We start from the raw sequence: 16363 nt of genomic DNA, 5'->3' as shown, positions 1-16363 counted from the left end.
TTTGGTAAACTTTTGAATTAACACTTTATTAAACACTCTCTCGGCCCTTGTCAAAGGAACTCGTGACTCAAATGCCGTTTACCATACTTATTGCATAATATACTATTATGAATTAGTATGAATGAGTTTTCCAACAACTCATTACATACGGCGGTTCTGTTCTTCTCGTTGTGTGCTTCATCAATAAGTCCTAAACATTCAATATTGTAACTGCAATGTTGAATGCTCCCACTATGTCTATTTGTACCGCTAAGTTTAATGATGAAACGCTCTATCTGGTAGGGTAGGAGTCGCAGCCATAGCCTCTTTGATTTTCCAATAACCAACTTCCAAATCTTAGCTAGCATTGTCTTAGTCCTGCTTATGGTTTAATTTCGAAACTCCTCTTGCCTTTTTTGCAATTCAGCTATGCTCATGGTTCAAAATAATCACGAGTAAATTATATACTGTCCAAAATACAATAAATACAAAGTACATGAACATCCCTTTGTAATTTTGTGGGGTTGGCTGTTCCCCTAAACCATTTTCTGCGATGTTGTGCCCCACTTAGACCATTTTTCATTAAAAAATGCTCGTCTCCAATGTATTGGCGAATTTAAAACAGTCACTCTAATACTAACCCCAAATTACTTCAGATCCCTCGAGTGCGGTCAAGCGAATAAGTGCATATGGTTGAGAATAACTGATGTTATATTTATAGATTTTTTATTATACCGTAAATAAATAGGGTCAATCAATTAAGAATCTTAGAGTAATATTCGACTCCAAGAAGCCAACAGGATGATTGGCGAAACGTTAGCTAGTTCGACTCAGCAAAAACCGACGCAGGAGGAATCCAGAAGTTTTGTAAAAAGTATTACGGTAGGCTGTGGAAGTTTCTTTGAATAATTAGCTTAGGCGTTGTTGATAAATCATCCTGTCTTTATACTAGAAGGAATTTGGCAGCACTTTTGGCTTTGAACGTTGAATGGAAATCAAAAGTCGTAACTTTTCTTTGATTTAACCGATCTTGTAGCTCTTACCATTTCGGGAGTAGCATAGTACTATGGCATATATTTTGCGTTGATGTACAATGAACCAGGCTCATATACAACGAACAGAGATGACTTAAAAAGATTCCAAAACTTACAGTTTATTGGTCGTAAAGGGTAATAAATACAGAGATATTAAAGCTAGCAAAAAAAAAAAAAACAGAGTAAAAAACACTGTAAAAACAAAGAAGCTTGCTTACATGGGTCATGTTATGTGCAGAGAAAGCTACCACATGTTCCAATTATTAATACACGTCGAACGAAGTCCTGAAAGAAGACGTACTTCATGGCTGAATAACTTAAGAGGATCTAGATCAATATTTCCAGCATATGTATGACCCGTAATAATCATAGTCAACCTTCTAAGAGAAGGCGGCATATAAAGAAACGCTTTAAACGCAATTTAGTTGAATAATAATAAAGGTCTTAAGTGAATTCAGCACGGTGTTGATATGACATCTCTCTCTTTAGTCCATTTCCCTAAGAAGGGATTAGTGACTATGATGCTCTTGAAGCAGTGCTGCAGCATTGTGCCAATTCCGTTCTAGTCTGGACCATAAAGGTCGTGGCTGATAAGATCCTTGACTTGGTCTATCCATCTTTTGGGTGACCTTCCGCGCAGGCGTCCTCCTTCTATCTTTCCTTTGACAATTAGTAGTTGCAGTGATTCCGTTCTTCTTGCAATATGGCCAATGAATGTTAGAAAGCTTCGATTTATCGTTTTTGACAGATTTCGTTGAGTATTTAGTTCTTCAAGAACGGACTCATTCGTACCCGCCTTGAAGCGCTCTTCTTAATCATCCAGGTTTCAGCTCCCTAAGTGGCAATCGGGAACACAAGTGAATTCAACAATCTTAGTTTGGTGTTTTTAGTGATGGCTGTATCTCTCCAGATCTTACTTAACTTAGTTACGGCTATTCGAACTAATGCAATTCGTCGCTTTATTTCACCTTCACATACATCGCTATTGTCAATTAAAGATTCCAAGTACAGGTACTTATTCACCACATTGAACCCGTGGGGTTAATTGTGGTTTTGCCGGTCTACAATCATGACAATAGTTTTGTTGGGATTTAATTTCAATCCAAATTCTCCACTAGTTTCCTGGAGACGGTGCATAATAGATTCCATTTCTTCTACACTAGATGTTATAATTAGTGTGTCGTCGGCATATCTCAGATTGTTGGATTTCCTTCCCCCTACAGATATACCACCCTGCCAGTTATCCAGTTATTCGGTGTATTTGTTGAACAGTAAGGGCGAGAGAACGCTTCCCTGTCTGACACCCTTCATCGCTTGAAACCTGTTTGATGTGACCGTAATTTTGTTCAAAGAACTGTCGGATAACTATTATTAAACGGTCAGGGACCCCCATTGCTTTGAGTATTTGCCACAATTTTGGCCATTTTAACTTGGAGTAGTCGACAAAACAGAGGTATATTGTTATGTTAAATTCTCTGGCTTTCTCAATTAGTTGTCAAACGCTTCCTACTTGTTGTTGGTATGACATAGAGGGTACTAATTTTCTAACCTAAATTATACAAATAAACCAAAGAACTTCGTGGCGCACATTATACTTGATATAGAAATCATAACGTTTCTATAGATTTTCCCATACGTTGATTTAAAAACTACGTTACCTGAGGCACTCCTCCATCTACATCCTAATCAAATTAAATCGTGGCTGTGCGTGAACTCGCGGAATCCCACACGTTACGTGCTTTTTTTCAGAATTTATTAGTGCTTAATTGCGCAAGGCGTGTTCCAGTTATAAATTACCAACGGAAAATCAAGACAAAGATTTATTTAATTACATGTATCGACCGGGCGATTCTGTAGATGAAAAGCTACTATTAAAGCTTTCGGCCGTCAACGATATGACAATATGTTGAAAACTAATCTTAATTATCTTAATTGAATCGCGTATGGTATTTCGAACCACGAATATTGAGTCGATTCTTGTTTGTTGCAGTGCGGAGATTGGATTAGCCTGAAGATTTTAGAAATCACCCCGGAACTGACGAGTCTAGGTGCAACACTCGCCCAAGCAATAGAGTTGCAAAAAGCGCACGATGAAGTTCTCCGTCAGTTACAGGTAATTATAACTTTTTTCAACAGAAACGCTGCGCAAAGGACGTCAATTCATGAGCGATTAAATTTAGTTACGACGTTTACAGAAACAGGCAAAATTGTGTGATTGCCACAAGCGACTTAATTAAACATGTTAATGAGACTTTATGCCAGCGCGGGTTATTTGTCATAAACCACATTACCGCAAGCGTTATACAAGGTGATTCATACACACGTCGTTCACTAAAATTTACCTGCATACTCAACAGAAATTGTGATTTCCAGTAAAATTCAACTGTCTTGGTGCTGGGCACAAACTTAAATTATCAAACCATGAACGCAAGCAAAACAAAAAATACTATTAGATAGGTTAAGTGAGGAAGCCTAACTTCAACTTTACCGGACTTATATCTAGTTTTTGGCAATACCATGTCCAAAAAAATTGCAAAAAGTTTGTTGCAATTTAATTCACCACACAATAAAGTAAACGTGCATTTTTAGGTGCGTCCAGCTGTTTCGGTGCCACCCAAGAACGTTATATAATTCCATGCAAATAAACACTAAAACTATTTCTAGTGTTCCCAAAATAAATTAATGTAGCTGAAATCCATCATCATCATCAGTATTTTTCAATGCTCGATTCAGCATTGCAATAGTTTTGATTTGATTAATTTCTTTTTCTTTTGGTTTATTTTAAAAAACCACGCCATGATAAATAATATTGGACTATACCGGGCGTCCCAGTAGGGCAACGAGGTGCGGCATTGTGGAAACGGAATATTTCTAATTGTCAACTATAGTGTTAAAAATCACTATCTATTGTGCTACGAGTGACGCTATTGCAAAATGACGTGTTCTGCCATTATCGCAAAAAAAAATATTTTCTGAAAAAAGAATAACATGAATAAGGTATTACTTTACTGTTTATTTCATTAAGTGTCGAAATAGGAGCCCAATAACTCAGTGGAAGTCGCATCTCAATATATCTATCCTAACCCAAAATATGAACTTGGAAAACATTTTTACAGGTCGTCTAATTATCCAGAATTTACCAAATAACACATTAATTTATTACTTACAATGCCTAATATCATTGAAAATCAAAATAAAACGTTATTATTTATTTTTATTACAATTTCTGGGGTTTGCACAAAATTACCCAGTAGCTGATATTATTAGGTTTCAACTTTAACTGTGATTAACTCAAAGTAACAATAACCCCCCCCCCCAACTTTGTCGTGACTAATTTAATTATTTTTTTTTTTTAATTTCTAGGATAGTCCGTTTCCCTAGCTTATCCCGTTGCGCTTACTGGGACGCCCGGTTTAATGACAGTTTAATATTTTGCAATAACCAGAATGAAAAATTTTAAGTTAGTAGATTTTTTCAGTTTAGTTTGAGCTCTCAAATAAAAATATCAAATTCAATTAAAAGATAGTACAAAATGCTCCCGTTGCTAAATTAGTGTACTGAATAAAAAAAAAAGAAAAAACAAGGGTTGTGCCATTAAAATCCAGAAGTTTCTGCACTGCAATAGGATTTTCTGTATCTCTCGGTATAATCGAATTATTTGGCAATATTAAACTGATCAAAACTACCGCAAACATTAATTATACATAGTTATCACCGAAACAGACCTACTTTAAACTCGAATATGTTCAAAAATTTGAATCCAGTTAAAAAAATTCAAAGTAATATGCATGTTTACGAACCAATGAGAAGCGATTATAGTCAATCATCAAATGTCTAAAATTCAACGATCAACATAAAGAAGTACTTAACTTTACCCCCCGTAGAAATTATGAATTATAATCCACTCTTTACTTACCTTGTAGATTAAATGAAGTCAAATTAATTAATTGATTTGATGCCATATTAGTATTATATCACGTTATAATATGCATAATCGTATGCATTATATAGTAGGTATAATATGCAATAAGTTTTATAAACGTCGCTAAAGTCACAGTTACTTTAGGCACGATCGGAACGCAGCGGAGAACAAGTGTCAGAAGACTTATTTTTTTCAAAATAATAATAACTAACGAGTGTCAAAACTATGCTAAATGCGATAAAATAGTTCAAGTAGTTTAGAAATAAAACTTCCCTGTTTGATGAATATGCACTTGTATATTGAATATTTAAGAATTTAAGAAAAAATCTTTTGTTTAGTCTGAAGTATGTATGACTCGGGTTGAACATGCTTCTGAGAGTCCTCTTCTAGCTTTTGAGTAGATATCGATAAATAAATAGCATAGTTGTTATAAACTTAAATCAAAACGGAAAATATCATCAGAGCAGTAACACTAAACTTTTCGCATTCCGTCCAGAGCACCCTATTGTTGTTATTTATTTAATGTGTTTGGGACATACGTGCGGCGTCAATTCTAATTATAATATTTAAAACGTACAATGACGGCCTGATGTAAATTATGCATACATTTTATTTTCACCTTCGTCGCGGCCAGGTTCAAGTGGGCGACCGCTACGTCACTGCGTAGGCAACGGCGTTACTCTAGATACTTCTGTGGTAGTGCATCGGATTTACGAAAAAAATTTAACACTAATGGGTACTACATTACTTCTATCTCGAAAAAATTGATCAACGAACCATTTCCTAAAGTAATTTGCAAAAAATGGCTCAGTTCGCTATCCGCAAAACGACTTTATGTAATGACGAAGATTTATTTGCTAAATGAATATTCACGAATGTTAATTTTCCATAAAATGTGGGATACCCCAAAGAACATTGTTCTAGAACATCAAATTTTTAAATGCTCTTGTTAAACGAACCTAACTAACCAGCATCAGTAATTAATAAAAAGTAAGTAAAGTGATTTTCGTGATATATATTTAAAGCTGTTTTTTTATTCAAATGGGCATTTTGCATATGACTACGTTTTTGGATCCTCCAATCTAAATGCCTATTGAAAATTTCAATTTTTCAACTTTTATTTAATATTTTTTTAAAATTTATTTAGATAAATAAATGTATCAAACAAAGAGAACAAACTTAATACAAGATACAACATACATGTAACAAAAAATAAAATACAGTGTATACAAAATGTATACAATAAATTATGTTTGCAAAAATCACTGATTTTTGTTTGTTTTTGGGCTTCGTAACTTCTACACTCTATAATTTTTTTCATTTTTCTAAGCTGAAGTACATGAATGTCATCCATTCCAGGCTGTTCTTCAAAATATTGAATAAGTACGTTTACTGCATCTTTTGCTTCTGGATGACTTGTCTTGATTTCGCAATAATTATTCGCATCACTTTTTTGAGAACCTTCTTCAGAAGTCTTGTTATGTTATCGTCATTTATGATCTGATACCCTGCTTCCTTGTGATCACATTCTATCCAGTCTTGTATTTCTTTATTGTCTATTTCTTCCAAACCATTTATAGATGGCATGTTCTGTTATCTCCAATTACGTATTCATTCTCTGTATCTTCTATTAAAGTCATTATTTTATAAAATGATTTTTTAATGTTGGTTGCGTTTACTTCAAAATTCCACAATGTCATGTTCTTCCAAAAGTTGAAGCATAAGATCTTTTCTATAAAGCCTTTTCATTTTCTCTATAACCCCTTGGTACATTGACTGTTCAATAGATGTTACATTCGGTGGAAAATATGTTATGAATATGTTTCCATCTTCTGACTTAAGTTGCTCTACATTAGGATGCGATGGCGCATTGCCCAGTAATAGTACAGCCTTTGGTGGAAGATTATTTTCTTTTTGATAAATTCGAACTTGGGGTATAAATTTTTTAAAAAACCACTGTTTAAAAATTACGCTATCCATATACGCTGCCTTTTGATTATAATAATCAGCGGGTAGTGTTTTCATATTTTTAAAAGCCCTCGGATTTTTTGATTTTCCAATAACAGATAGCCTAAACTTATTCGTTCCTGAGGCATTGGCACAGCACAAAACTGTTGAACGGTCTTTGCTTGTTTTGAAACCTAAACAAATTTAAAAAACATTAAGCAAAATATGTAAAGCTAATGTAAAGCTAAATGTAATATAATGTAACGTAAAGCTAACCTGGTGCACTAATTTCTGAGCCTGCAGCAAGTGTTTTTCGTCCCCATTATACACTTGCTCAGGTTTTAGGTCTTGCTCCGTCAAAAGATTTTCAAAATCGTAGCAAAATTTTACCTTAGCAATGTCATCAGCACTTAATTTCTCCTCTTGAACAATCAATTCTTGTATTTAATGGCGTTTTTTAAATCTGTGAAGTCAACCAGAAGATGCCGAGAAGTTGCTTTTAATTTTTAATTGCTAATGAAACTTTTCAGCTTGTCTAGCAAACATAGGTCCTGATATCGGAACCCCTTCCGATCTCTTCTACAAGAACCAGCTGCTCATAGCATCGTCAAGTTGTCGAAAAGTAGACCCTTTTAGTGATGTTCGATCAGAAAAAGCTTTAGCACTAACTGCTTTAGCTACAAAGCTTTGTAATTTGGCTTTTCTCTTTACAATGTCACGAACTATTTGTTTTCCAGTGCTATACTTTTTGGCCAACACTTATGTTATTTTCAAATTGCCTTAAAATTTCCATTTTTTGCCCAATATTTAAAACATTGGGTTTACGCATAGTACCGGTCGCTCCATTTTGTGCCTCTGTTTACGTTTAACTAACTAACCCAAACTAACGAGCCGGTCGATCAGCACTCGGCAATTATAATAGGTTAAAACATGGATTTCCCGACACAAATTTATGGATTCCCCGAAAAGAACGGCACAGTGCATGCAGCGTCCATGTGCTGCCAACCTCAGATCGTTAGCCACGGATAATCCGCGCACGGTTGATCAATTTAAAATGCCGCCTATAAAAGCCCCCGCCCGGACAAAGCGCGCACCGATAATCGGGATACTACTCTACTTATCGAATGGGTTTAGGCGACATATAGCTAACTTTCATCATGATTTCTTAAATTAAAATTTTAATAGTTACAGAATATTTTTACAAATGATTAGAGAGCTATCCATTATTTTAATGTATTTGTTATAATTAAAGATATAGCAGCAACCTTTCAATATTTTTTGCTTCGCAGAACAAGCAAAGTCCAGTGGAAGAATTACTCAGACAAGCCGATCAACTTATCGCCACCCAGAGACCTAGAGCCGAGGTTTATGCTGCCATGGCAGAATCGCTCGGAAGAGCTTGGAGGGATATCAATTCTACCCTGGAACTAAGAAAGGTTTGATGGCGTTTGCGTTTGGAGTTTTACGAACCAAATCTGTGATATCTGATTTTTAGATTATTCTCGACCTGAACGTCCAGTACCACACCAAGGCACAGGAGTTCTTCGAGAAAAACGATGCGCTGGAATCGGCATGTTCAGACACAGTGATACCGGTGGAGATAGAGGCCGTAAAGAATTTCCTGACCACTATCCATGACCTCCGCAGGGCTTTATTGGAATCTTTAATGGGGGCGCTTCAGGCGGGCAATTCGCTTTTAGGAAAATTAAAGGAACTTGGAGCCGAAGGCACACTCGACTCGCGACCCGAACGAATACGAACTTCTGTTAATCGAGGTGTGACTACGAATCACTTAATATACTTAATTAAAATGCAGTCTTCTTCTTGCTCATTTATATAATTAGGGGAGTGGGGCATTTTCGTCGTTTGATTACTTTATTTATATAAGCTTCTTTTCTTAACATTTTACCAAATACAAGGAAAAAATCTTAAGCTAGAGGTCCAATTTTTTTTTAAGATTTCGAAAATGGTTAGACATAAGGATAAGACATTATATACAAAATATGTTCAGAATTTCACACGGAATCTCAAAATGTAATAATATGCAGAGTGTTCCCTGAAATAAGCAAGTTGACAGCAATTTCCGATTGAACCGGAAGTGACACGAAGTTGAACTCATTTAAAAAAAGAAGTACACTTGGCACTTACCTTAACCCCAATAATTGAGAGTCGTTTCTAAATTACATTTCAACTTTAATGAACGTTTTGGTTGCAAAATTGGGACACCTATATGCAATACAAGAAATTTCCATTTTTAAAAATGTTACCCAGTACGTTGACAAAGTTCCTCTCAAAAAAAGCCAAGTAGTGGAAAAGAATTAAAAAATAATATTAACAATGTCTTATTTTAATTGTCTGCCATTAGCATAAAGAAAACAAGCCTCATTACTACCCGTCTCATTAGAAATAAAATTTGTTCTATTTGATGGACTTCGCTGACTATAACTAGCGAAATTTTATTTTATATTTAGCTCGACAGAAATGTAAGGTATTTAAAGATGTGAAACTTGTGGTGGCATTTTTTTTAATTGAAACGGAATCATGTCTAGACCTCATTTTATGTACCCGAATGCCGTAGAATCAAAAAAAAAAAAATCAAATCAAATTAGAAATAATTTTGTATAGAAACGAAGGAGGTATATCCTTTGATGTGGAAGCTTGTTTCAATATAACCGAAAGTTTATTCTTAACCAGTGATGCACATATTCATGTTTGTCGAACGAATAACTCCTAAAAATAAAATTAGATCGAATTAAGCAAACTGTTTTGGGTTGTGCCTCTATCGCATTCAGCGCATCAATATATTATTATTTTTATGAGAATTGTATAAAATAATGTAATATGTATAATAGAGATTATGTATACAATTTTTGATAGTTTTCTCAAAATAATCTTCTTAGTGGAACACCCTGTAGATAAATATTTAAGAACAGTTTTAAGGTTAAGAATATTCAATAAAAAAATTATGCAATAAAAAGTTCCCATTTGCGAATATGCTCATTCAATCAATAAATCAATCAATGGTCTATATCACAGGCGAGGTAGTTTTTAAATCACTAAATTAGCTAAAAACAAAATTAAAAAAATTAGTTTTGAGCAACTTCGGTTCTGAGGAAATGATATCATTCCCCAAACTCTTTGCTAACTTTGACTATTCTGCCACAAAACGATAAGCTTAATTTATAAAACCCTGGAAAAAAATATTCATCTACTGACGGTAACATCTCTTGGTTATGTGTTATTTAACATCCTTAAGACGCTTGAGTATTACAGTCTTAGTTCAATATCCACAAAGTCATCACTATACCCCTTTTCTCCTTTGCAGCAATCTCACAAGTACAAAGTTGGTTAGACGAGTTGCACGTTAAAAGGCAAATTTTGGAACTCACATTTAACAGAAGAAAAACGCAACTGGAACAGTGCCTCGCCCTCGCACTTCTCGCGGCTGATTTGAAAGAACTCGAAGATAAAATACACGACAGACGAAATTTGTTGGCTAGCAGCAGTCAATTAGGTAACTACGTACTTCAGCATCGATGAAATTGTAATTGAAATACTTAATTTTATAGGCGATTCATCGTCAAGTGCCGAACTTTTACTACACGAGCACCGAAAGCTGCTACCTGAAGCCAAGCAGCTTCAAGAGAAAGCTTTAAAAATCACCAAAGCCACCGAGCAATTGCTCGCATCCGGTTGTTTTGCAGGAGAACAAGCCACGCAACAAGCTTACGTTGTCTTGTCATCAACATCTGACTATTTGACTGACTTACAAAATCACGAAAGTCTTCTTGAACGAGTTATAGCCTTCTTCCGATCCGCTCAGACGGTAATTTAGCCCCTTTAATAGCCTTGTGGTAAAAAGTATTTCATTTTTCTCTCTCCATTTGGACAGTTATTAAGAAAAGGGAAGAACATTGCCCATCCAAACATCATTAACTGAAATATCAAAAAACAACTAAAATCAATTTGTACCAATTTCATCATATTCCACCAATCCCAAGTACCTTAAAACTGCAGACGCTTGTTTCACAGCTGTTGCTTCTTCATTTCTTATATTTTCCGAAGCGACTACGACTAATTTACCACTTCTCTGCAGGTTCTCAACAAATTAGACCAATTGGAAATTCAGTTGAAAACAACGGAACTTCCGAAAACTTCTCCCAAGTTAGCTGAGCTTCACGCGCAATGTTCCAGAACTATAGATGAATCAACTTCAGCACCGATACGTGAAGGCTATGCGATTATAGATTCGGCGGCCACTTTTAGCGGAACAGAAGGTATATTATGCAGATTGTTAATAAAATTTAAGGCCATCATTGGATCCTGGCAGCTTCAAAAAATCACAAGACGCAACAATTTTTCTTCACAGGCGTTAAAAAGATGGTTCAAGAACTAGAAGACATGAAAATCCTTCTAAATGGATTGTGCACTGCTCATAAGGAAGAGAATATCAGAATCAACGCAGCCCTCAACAACTTTTTGGAGAGACATAACGAAATTTATAAGTGGTTAGTGACGATTGCGGAGGCGTTCCTACAAGGACACCAAGATATGGGCGGGGATTTGAGATTAGCAGAGGACTTTTTCCAGTTACACAACCAATTGCAAAACGATTTACAGGTAATTTGGCATTGGAGTGTGAATAGCATCCATTCTCGATAACGGCGAGTATATTTTTCAGACGAAAGGAAACGAAATTAACCAATTACTTTTAACCCTACCGCCGATATTGGAATACCTCGAAGATAACCAAAGAAAAGACGTAGACTCTAAGGTGGAAGGGCTACATGACAGATGGATGAAGATGAAGAACCTTTTAGAAAACCGTCTTGATTTGGCAAGAATGTATGTCAAGTTCCACATGGAGGCTGACATTGTTAACAGGTAGTGACATGTTCTGGCTTATGAAAAATTAATACGTAAATTTGACCTGGGCATTGCAAAATACTAAGTGAACGATAAATTGCTTTGGCTCAAACAGTGACCTTTTCCGTCTGAACAGTTTTTTTTTTCAATATACAGGCTATCAAAGTTAACTTTTTGAAATGCATATTTATTAACGTCTTTGGTATATTTTGGAGTCCTTTGAAATTTACTGATATACATCAAACCCTTACACAGTTTCTGCACGATTTTCATCAAAAACCTCAAAAGAGTAACGAAAATTATAGGGCCGGGGTGTTACCATGTGGCCTCCCTATTTTCTATAATGAACGTGTATAGACTTTTTTGTAGTTATGTTGATGGTTTGTTTAACACTTTTGAATCGTAAATTTTTGATTTGTGTTACGATTTTTTGACAACTCAAACCAAATTATTTGAAGTAAACAACATAAAATTATTTTTCAATTATTGTTTGAATCTTCGGTTAGATTTAATAAAAACCTAACATTTAAAAAAATCACCCTGTATATTGAAAATAAAGAGCTCAAATTGATAGTGGCATAGGGACAGTCCTAGTGCCTTATTCAATATAACTGATTGATTTTTTTGTCTAATAAATGTGAATATTTGTGTGAAATTCAAGAATCGCAATTTGATAATAAAACAACGAATTAAAATGAATGCAATAGTATTTCATGAAATTGACGTGGTATAACCGAAATATCCCATAAGAGCGTCGATCTCCTTTTTTCCAGAGAAATGGATAAACTCGAGGCCTCGCTAAAGAACAAAGGTGATATTGATGAAGAAGCGATGAAGGCTACCGAAGAAAAATTCGAATCTCTGATTCCCTATTTCCAGTCGGCGAAGAATACGGGTTTGACATTTATCAATGACAGCAAAAGGGTAAGTACGGGTGTGCTAGCTACGTCTCAGGCATGCTGACAGGAAATGTTAGTTAAACACACTATTATGAAACATTTAAAACTATTAGCGAATTTGTCGTTAATCGATAATTTTATGCGTTTCTATTTATACCGAAAAAAATTATAAACCGCGAGTTTTCCGTCACATCTATTCTTGGATTGGACACATAGGCGTAGTCGAGATCTGTTTCCGAATCATGCAGCGCTTAGCACAAATTTAGCTTAAACATATTAATGTAAATGATATAAAGGTGTCGCAAATTGTTAGCTTCGTTGGTATGCTTTTGACTAGCCTACAAGATTAGTCCAGGTTCCGTGGAAATAATAATAAATTGTTTATTTAAAGTAATACTTTGGACAAATAACCAAACACTAAAAATTGTATAAAAGAGTATGTAAGAATTAAAAAAAGTAACCAGAAAGCAAAATATGCAATAAATATATAATAAATCGATCAATGAGGTACAACTTATTTAACAACTAAGTTTAGCTCAACTAAATAGTTTTATAACAAGTTTGATCATTTAGACACGAGCTGAGCAAAGCAAAGTAAGTTGTTAATAAATGTAAAAGATTATTAGGCCTGAAAGTGACATTTTAATAATGAGATATTTTAAAATAGGAAGTAGTAAAAAAAATAATTATGAGGATTGACACACACGCTTCGGAAATTTGTATAAATCCCATTAGGAAAAGAAGGAAAATATAGTAACAATTATTAAAATTTGTTAAAATAATGTAAAAGTCATTATCCACAAAAAATATAGTAAATATCCTCTTGAGAGACAAATAAGACCAAACCTTTGGTGATAACATTACGCTGGATAAAGTAAGAAAAATCATTATTTTCCAGGGGTTTATTCGAATCACGATTTTCCCTATTCATTTTCTTGTTCATATTTGATTTTGAAGATTTCTTATATATGGACACTATCAAGCCGCAGATAAGGTGAGTTCAGGAAAACTCATTAATTTCGCTTTGTGGCGGCAATGCGTTTAACTCGATTTCGCAGTAAATCAGGCATAATAGCTGGAACAACTGCCACGTCGCGTATACTGTGCTGTGCGGCCAGATATTATGGTCAGTGAAATTATAAATAGACATTCCGGGGTCATACAATGCGAAAGCTTGCATTGAATGCCCACTGAATTTATGTTTATAACTTCCCGGAAGGTATATAAGAATGGGCAATAATGAAACAACGATTAAAGTTTTAATGCGTTAGAAAACGCAACCAAAGGTTCGTAATGCTTTACGGCATTTAATGGCCCATAAATATGTTTTATTTGTTTCTGTTTATTTTTTTATTGATCACGCAAAACAAAGACCTTTCTCACATGTATTTGGAGCCGACTTTGTATGAATTTCCGTGCCCTAAAGCCCAATATTAATTAAAATTATGCTATTATGTATTTAACCTATACGTTAAATAAAAATATCGAAATTTTAGCTTTTAACTATGTATGTAAAACATCGTTAAAATTAACTCTATTTGAAAACTTCGAAAGCATTTTTCTTGCGGACGTTTCGCCAATAATCCTGTTGGCTTCTTCAGAGCTTAACTGACACTGACCCGCATACTTCTCTGTGTCTGCTTATATATTGTTTGAGGAGGGTGAAGCTAAAGGAGATGTATAACAGATTCCTATATTGGTGAGAGGTAAAGACCTACGTCGCGGTTAAGATTGTTGGTCAAAACCAGATTTACCACTTTTCCAAAAATCCCCAAAAGACAAAATTCCGTTTGAGATGCCAGTAGTTTGCAGCATTACACGCACATGCGGCAAAGAATGCATTGGAGAGACCGGAAGAAAAATATATCAGCAACCAAAGAATCTTAACTGAGACTCAGGTGTCATCAGTCATGCGTGACAACGTTCATGCCCTTCCTTTAGCAATATATAACAGCACAACAACGACACAACAATATATAAGCAGGTACAGAGTAGAATTCAATCAAAATATTTGTAAATAGTATTACGGTAACCTGTGGAATTTTCTTTGAAACATTATTTTGAAGATGTTTTTGATAATTTGACACCATCTTTTCCAAAACCCAAAGAGCAAGTGAAATTTTTGAACATATTTCAAAACTGACCCTTCTTAAACTCCAGCAGCATGTGACCTTGATGCGGTGGTTTATAGTTTGTCCTGATGAAATCTCTCGCCTCGATTCTCAATGACATCTTCGAAGTTCTTAAGATTCTCATTCGTACTCTAAGCACTTCGTTCGTCATTTCAACTTAATTTTAAGCTCTGCCAAATGTTTTTAAAGCAGCATTTTTTGTGCGTCGTAAAATATTCTCTCTTTAATTGTTTTGATAATCAACTGAGTCATGCTTATTTTGCTCAAGCTAATATGCAGTGAAAAGGGTAAAGACAATATTTAGTATATAGCTATAGTATTATTCTAATATATATGTATAATTTTCTGTAAATAAATAAACAATTCACAGAACGTTCACTTGTTAATAGTATATTATGCAATAAGTGCGGTAAACGGCATTTGACTCACGAGTTTATTTGACACGAGCGGAGCGAATTTTTAATAAACGAGTGAGTTAAAAAGTTTACCGAACGTGTTGCATACTATACTTTTTCTACGACCGTTAGTATTTGGTTATATTTTCGCAAAACAACACGAATACATTCACTGACATGACCGTCAGAATTGACAAACGTCAAAATTCAAAGCGTGGGAAATATCTCCGAAAACATCCGATTGCTCCCAAATCCGTGCGGTAAAATCCCGGAAAGTGGCCCGGATTCATGGAAAACGAAACTGACGTGGTAAAGTAATGCTTCCCGCACGCTAGATCGGTGGGTATTTAGGTATTTTATAGACGGGAGTAGAAAAACGTATTTAATAACATTTAAAACAGCAAAGCTGACAAGTTCACCGCTTGATAGTCGTTGGAAACTGGGTGTTTGATTCTACTATCCAGGATTCTTAATGTTAAAGTCGTACTTAAAAAACAGAAGTCAATTTCAACATATTTTTGGGGGAGCATTTTTACATTTAACAACTTTTACATTTTAACAACTTAATTAAACATTTAAATCTCGTCGAAAATATGAGGAGTGTAACCAAACTAGAATTTTAGCTACCTGTTCACTAATATTTGCGGTAACAACTTACCTAGTCTTCAAATTGTGCGTTTTAATCGACCAGGAGGCTTAGCAATCGGACGGTCTCAACTTTCGTCCGCATTTGCGAAAGAAACACCACACTCGAAAACTTCATTTCTTGCCGTATCTATTTTTTTCTTTCTTTCACTTTTCCTTTATCGGAACTAGCATAAACCACTACATTTTGATCTAATCAGCGAGGATAGACTCAGACAATTTTTTGTCTACGTGAGACCAATTACAAACCAAACTAAGTTTTTTAGATCGTACGCCACTCACCTTTATGAAAAGTCGATACTATCTTTCAAATAATTATAAAGCGAACAGCATAGCGATACAACTTAATTAACTTTGGATTAATGAATCATTAAAAAATACACTGGTAAACATTACCAACTGCAGTTTGAAAAAGACTATTTGGTAATTAAGTGATACTCCTTCAACTCTTTAAATTGTTACTGTCTGGTTTGCTTTTCTGGCACTAGCAGTAATCCTAATAATCTTATGACGTGACAATGACAGAATAATGCCCGATCATTCC

At 35.0% G+C, this 16363-nt stretch overlaps 1 protein-coding gene across 10 annotated transcripts in view; it reads left to right on the top strand.

Moving 5' to 3' along the window:
- Positions 1 to 16363, top strand: part of LOC132698049 (titin-like) — a 206587-nt gene that overhangs the window by 45128 nt on the left and 145096 nt on the right. For all 10 annotated transcript variants that reach the window (XM_060663890.1, XM_060663888.1, XM_060663894.1 and 7 more), the window contains 9 exons: positions 3004 to 3126; positions 8172 to 8318; positions 8378 to 8657; positions 10208 to 10396; positions 10452 to 10708; positions 10979 to 11159; positions 11252 to 11502; positions 11564 to 11766; positions 12522 to 12672. In XM_060663890.1, the coding sequence (XP_060519873.1) occupies positions 3004 to 3126; positions 8172 to 8318; positions 8378 to 8657; positions 10208 to 10396; positions 10452 to 10708; positions 10979 to 11159; positions 11252 to 11502; positions 11564 to 11766; positions 12522 to 12672 (1782 nt within the window). The remainder of the gene's footprint in view (positions 1 to 3003; positions 3127 to 8171; positions 8319 to 8377; positions 8658 to 10207; positions 10397 to 10451; positions 10709 to 10978; positions 11160 to 11251; positions 11503 to 11563; positions 11767 to 12521; positions 12673 to 16363) is intronic.

This window comes from Cylas formicarius, unplaced genomic scaffold, assembly GCF_029955315.1.
Source record: "Cylas formicarius isolate icCylForm1 unplaced genomic scaffold, icCylForm1.1 PGA_scaffold_2__14_contigs__length_35257938, whole genome shotgun sequence".
Lineage (NCBI taxonomy): Eukaryota > Metazoa > Arthropoda > Insecta > Coleoptera > Brentidae > Cylas > Cylas formicarius.
The sequence above is the reverse complement of the archived record's forward strand: the minus strand, read 5'-3'. Positions and strand labels throughout refer to the sequence as shown.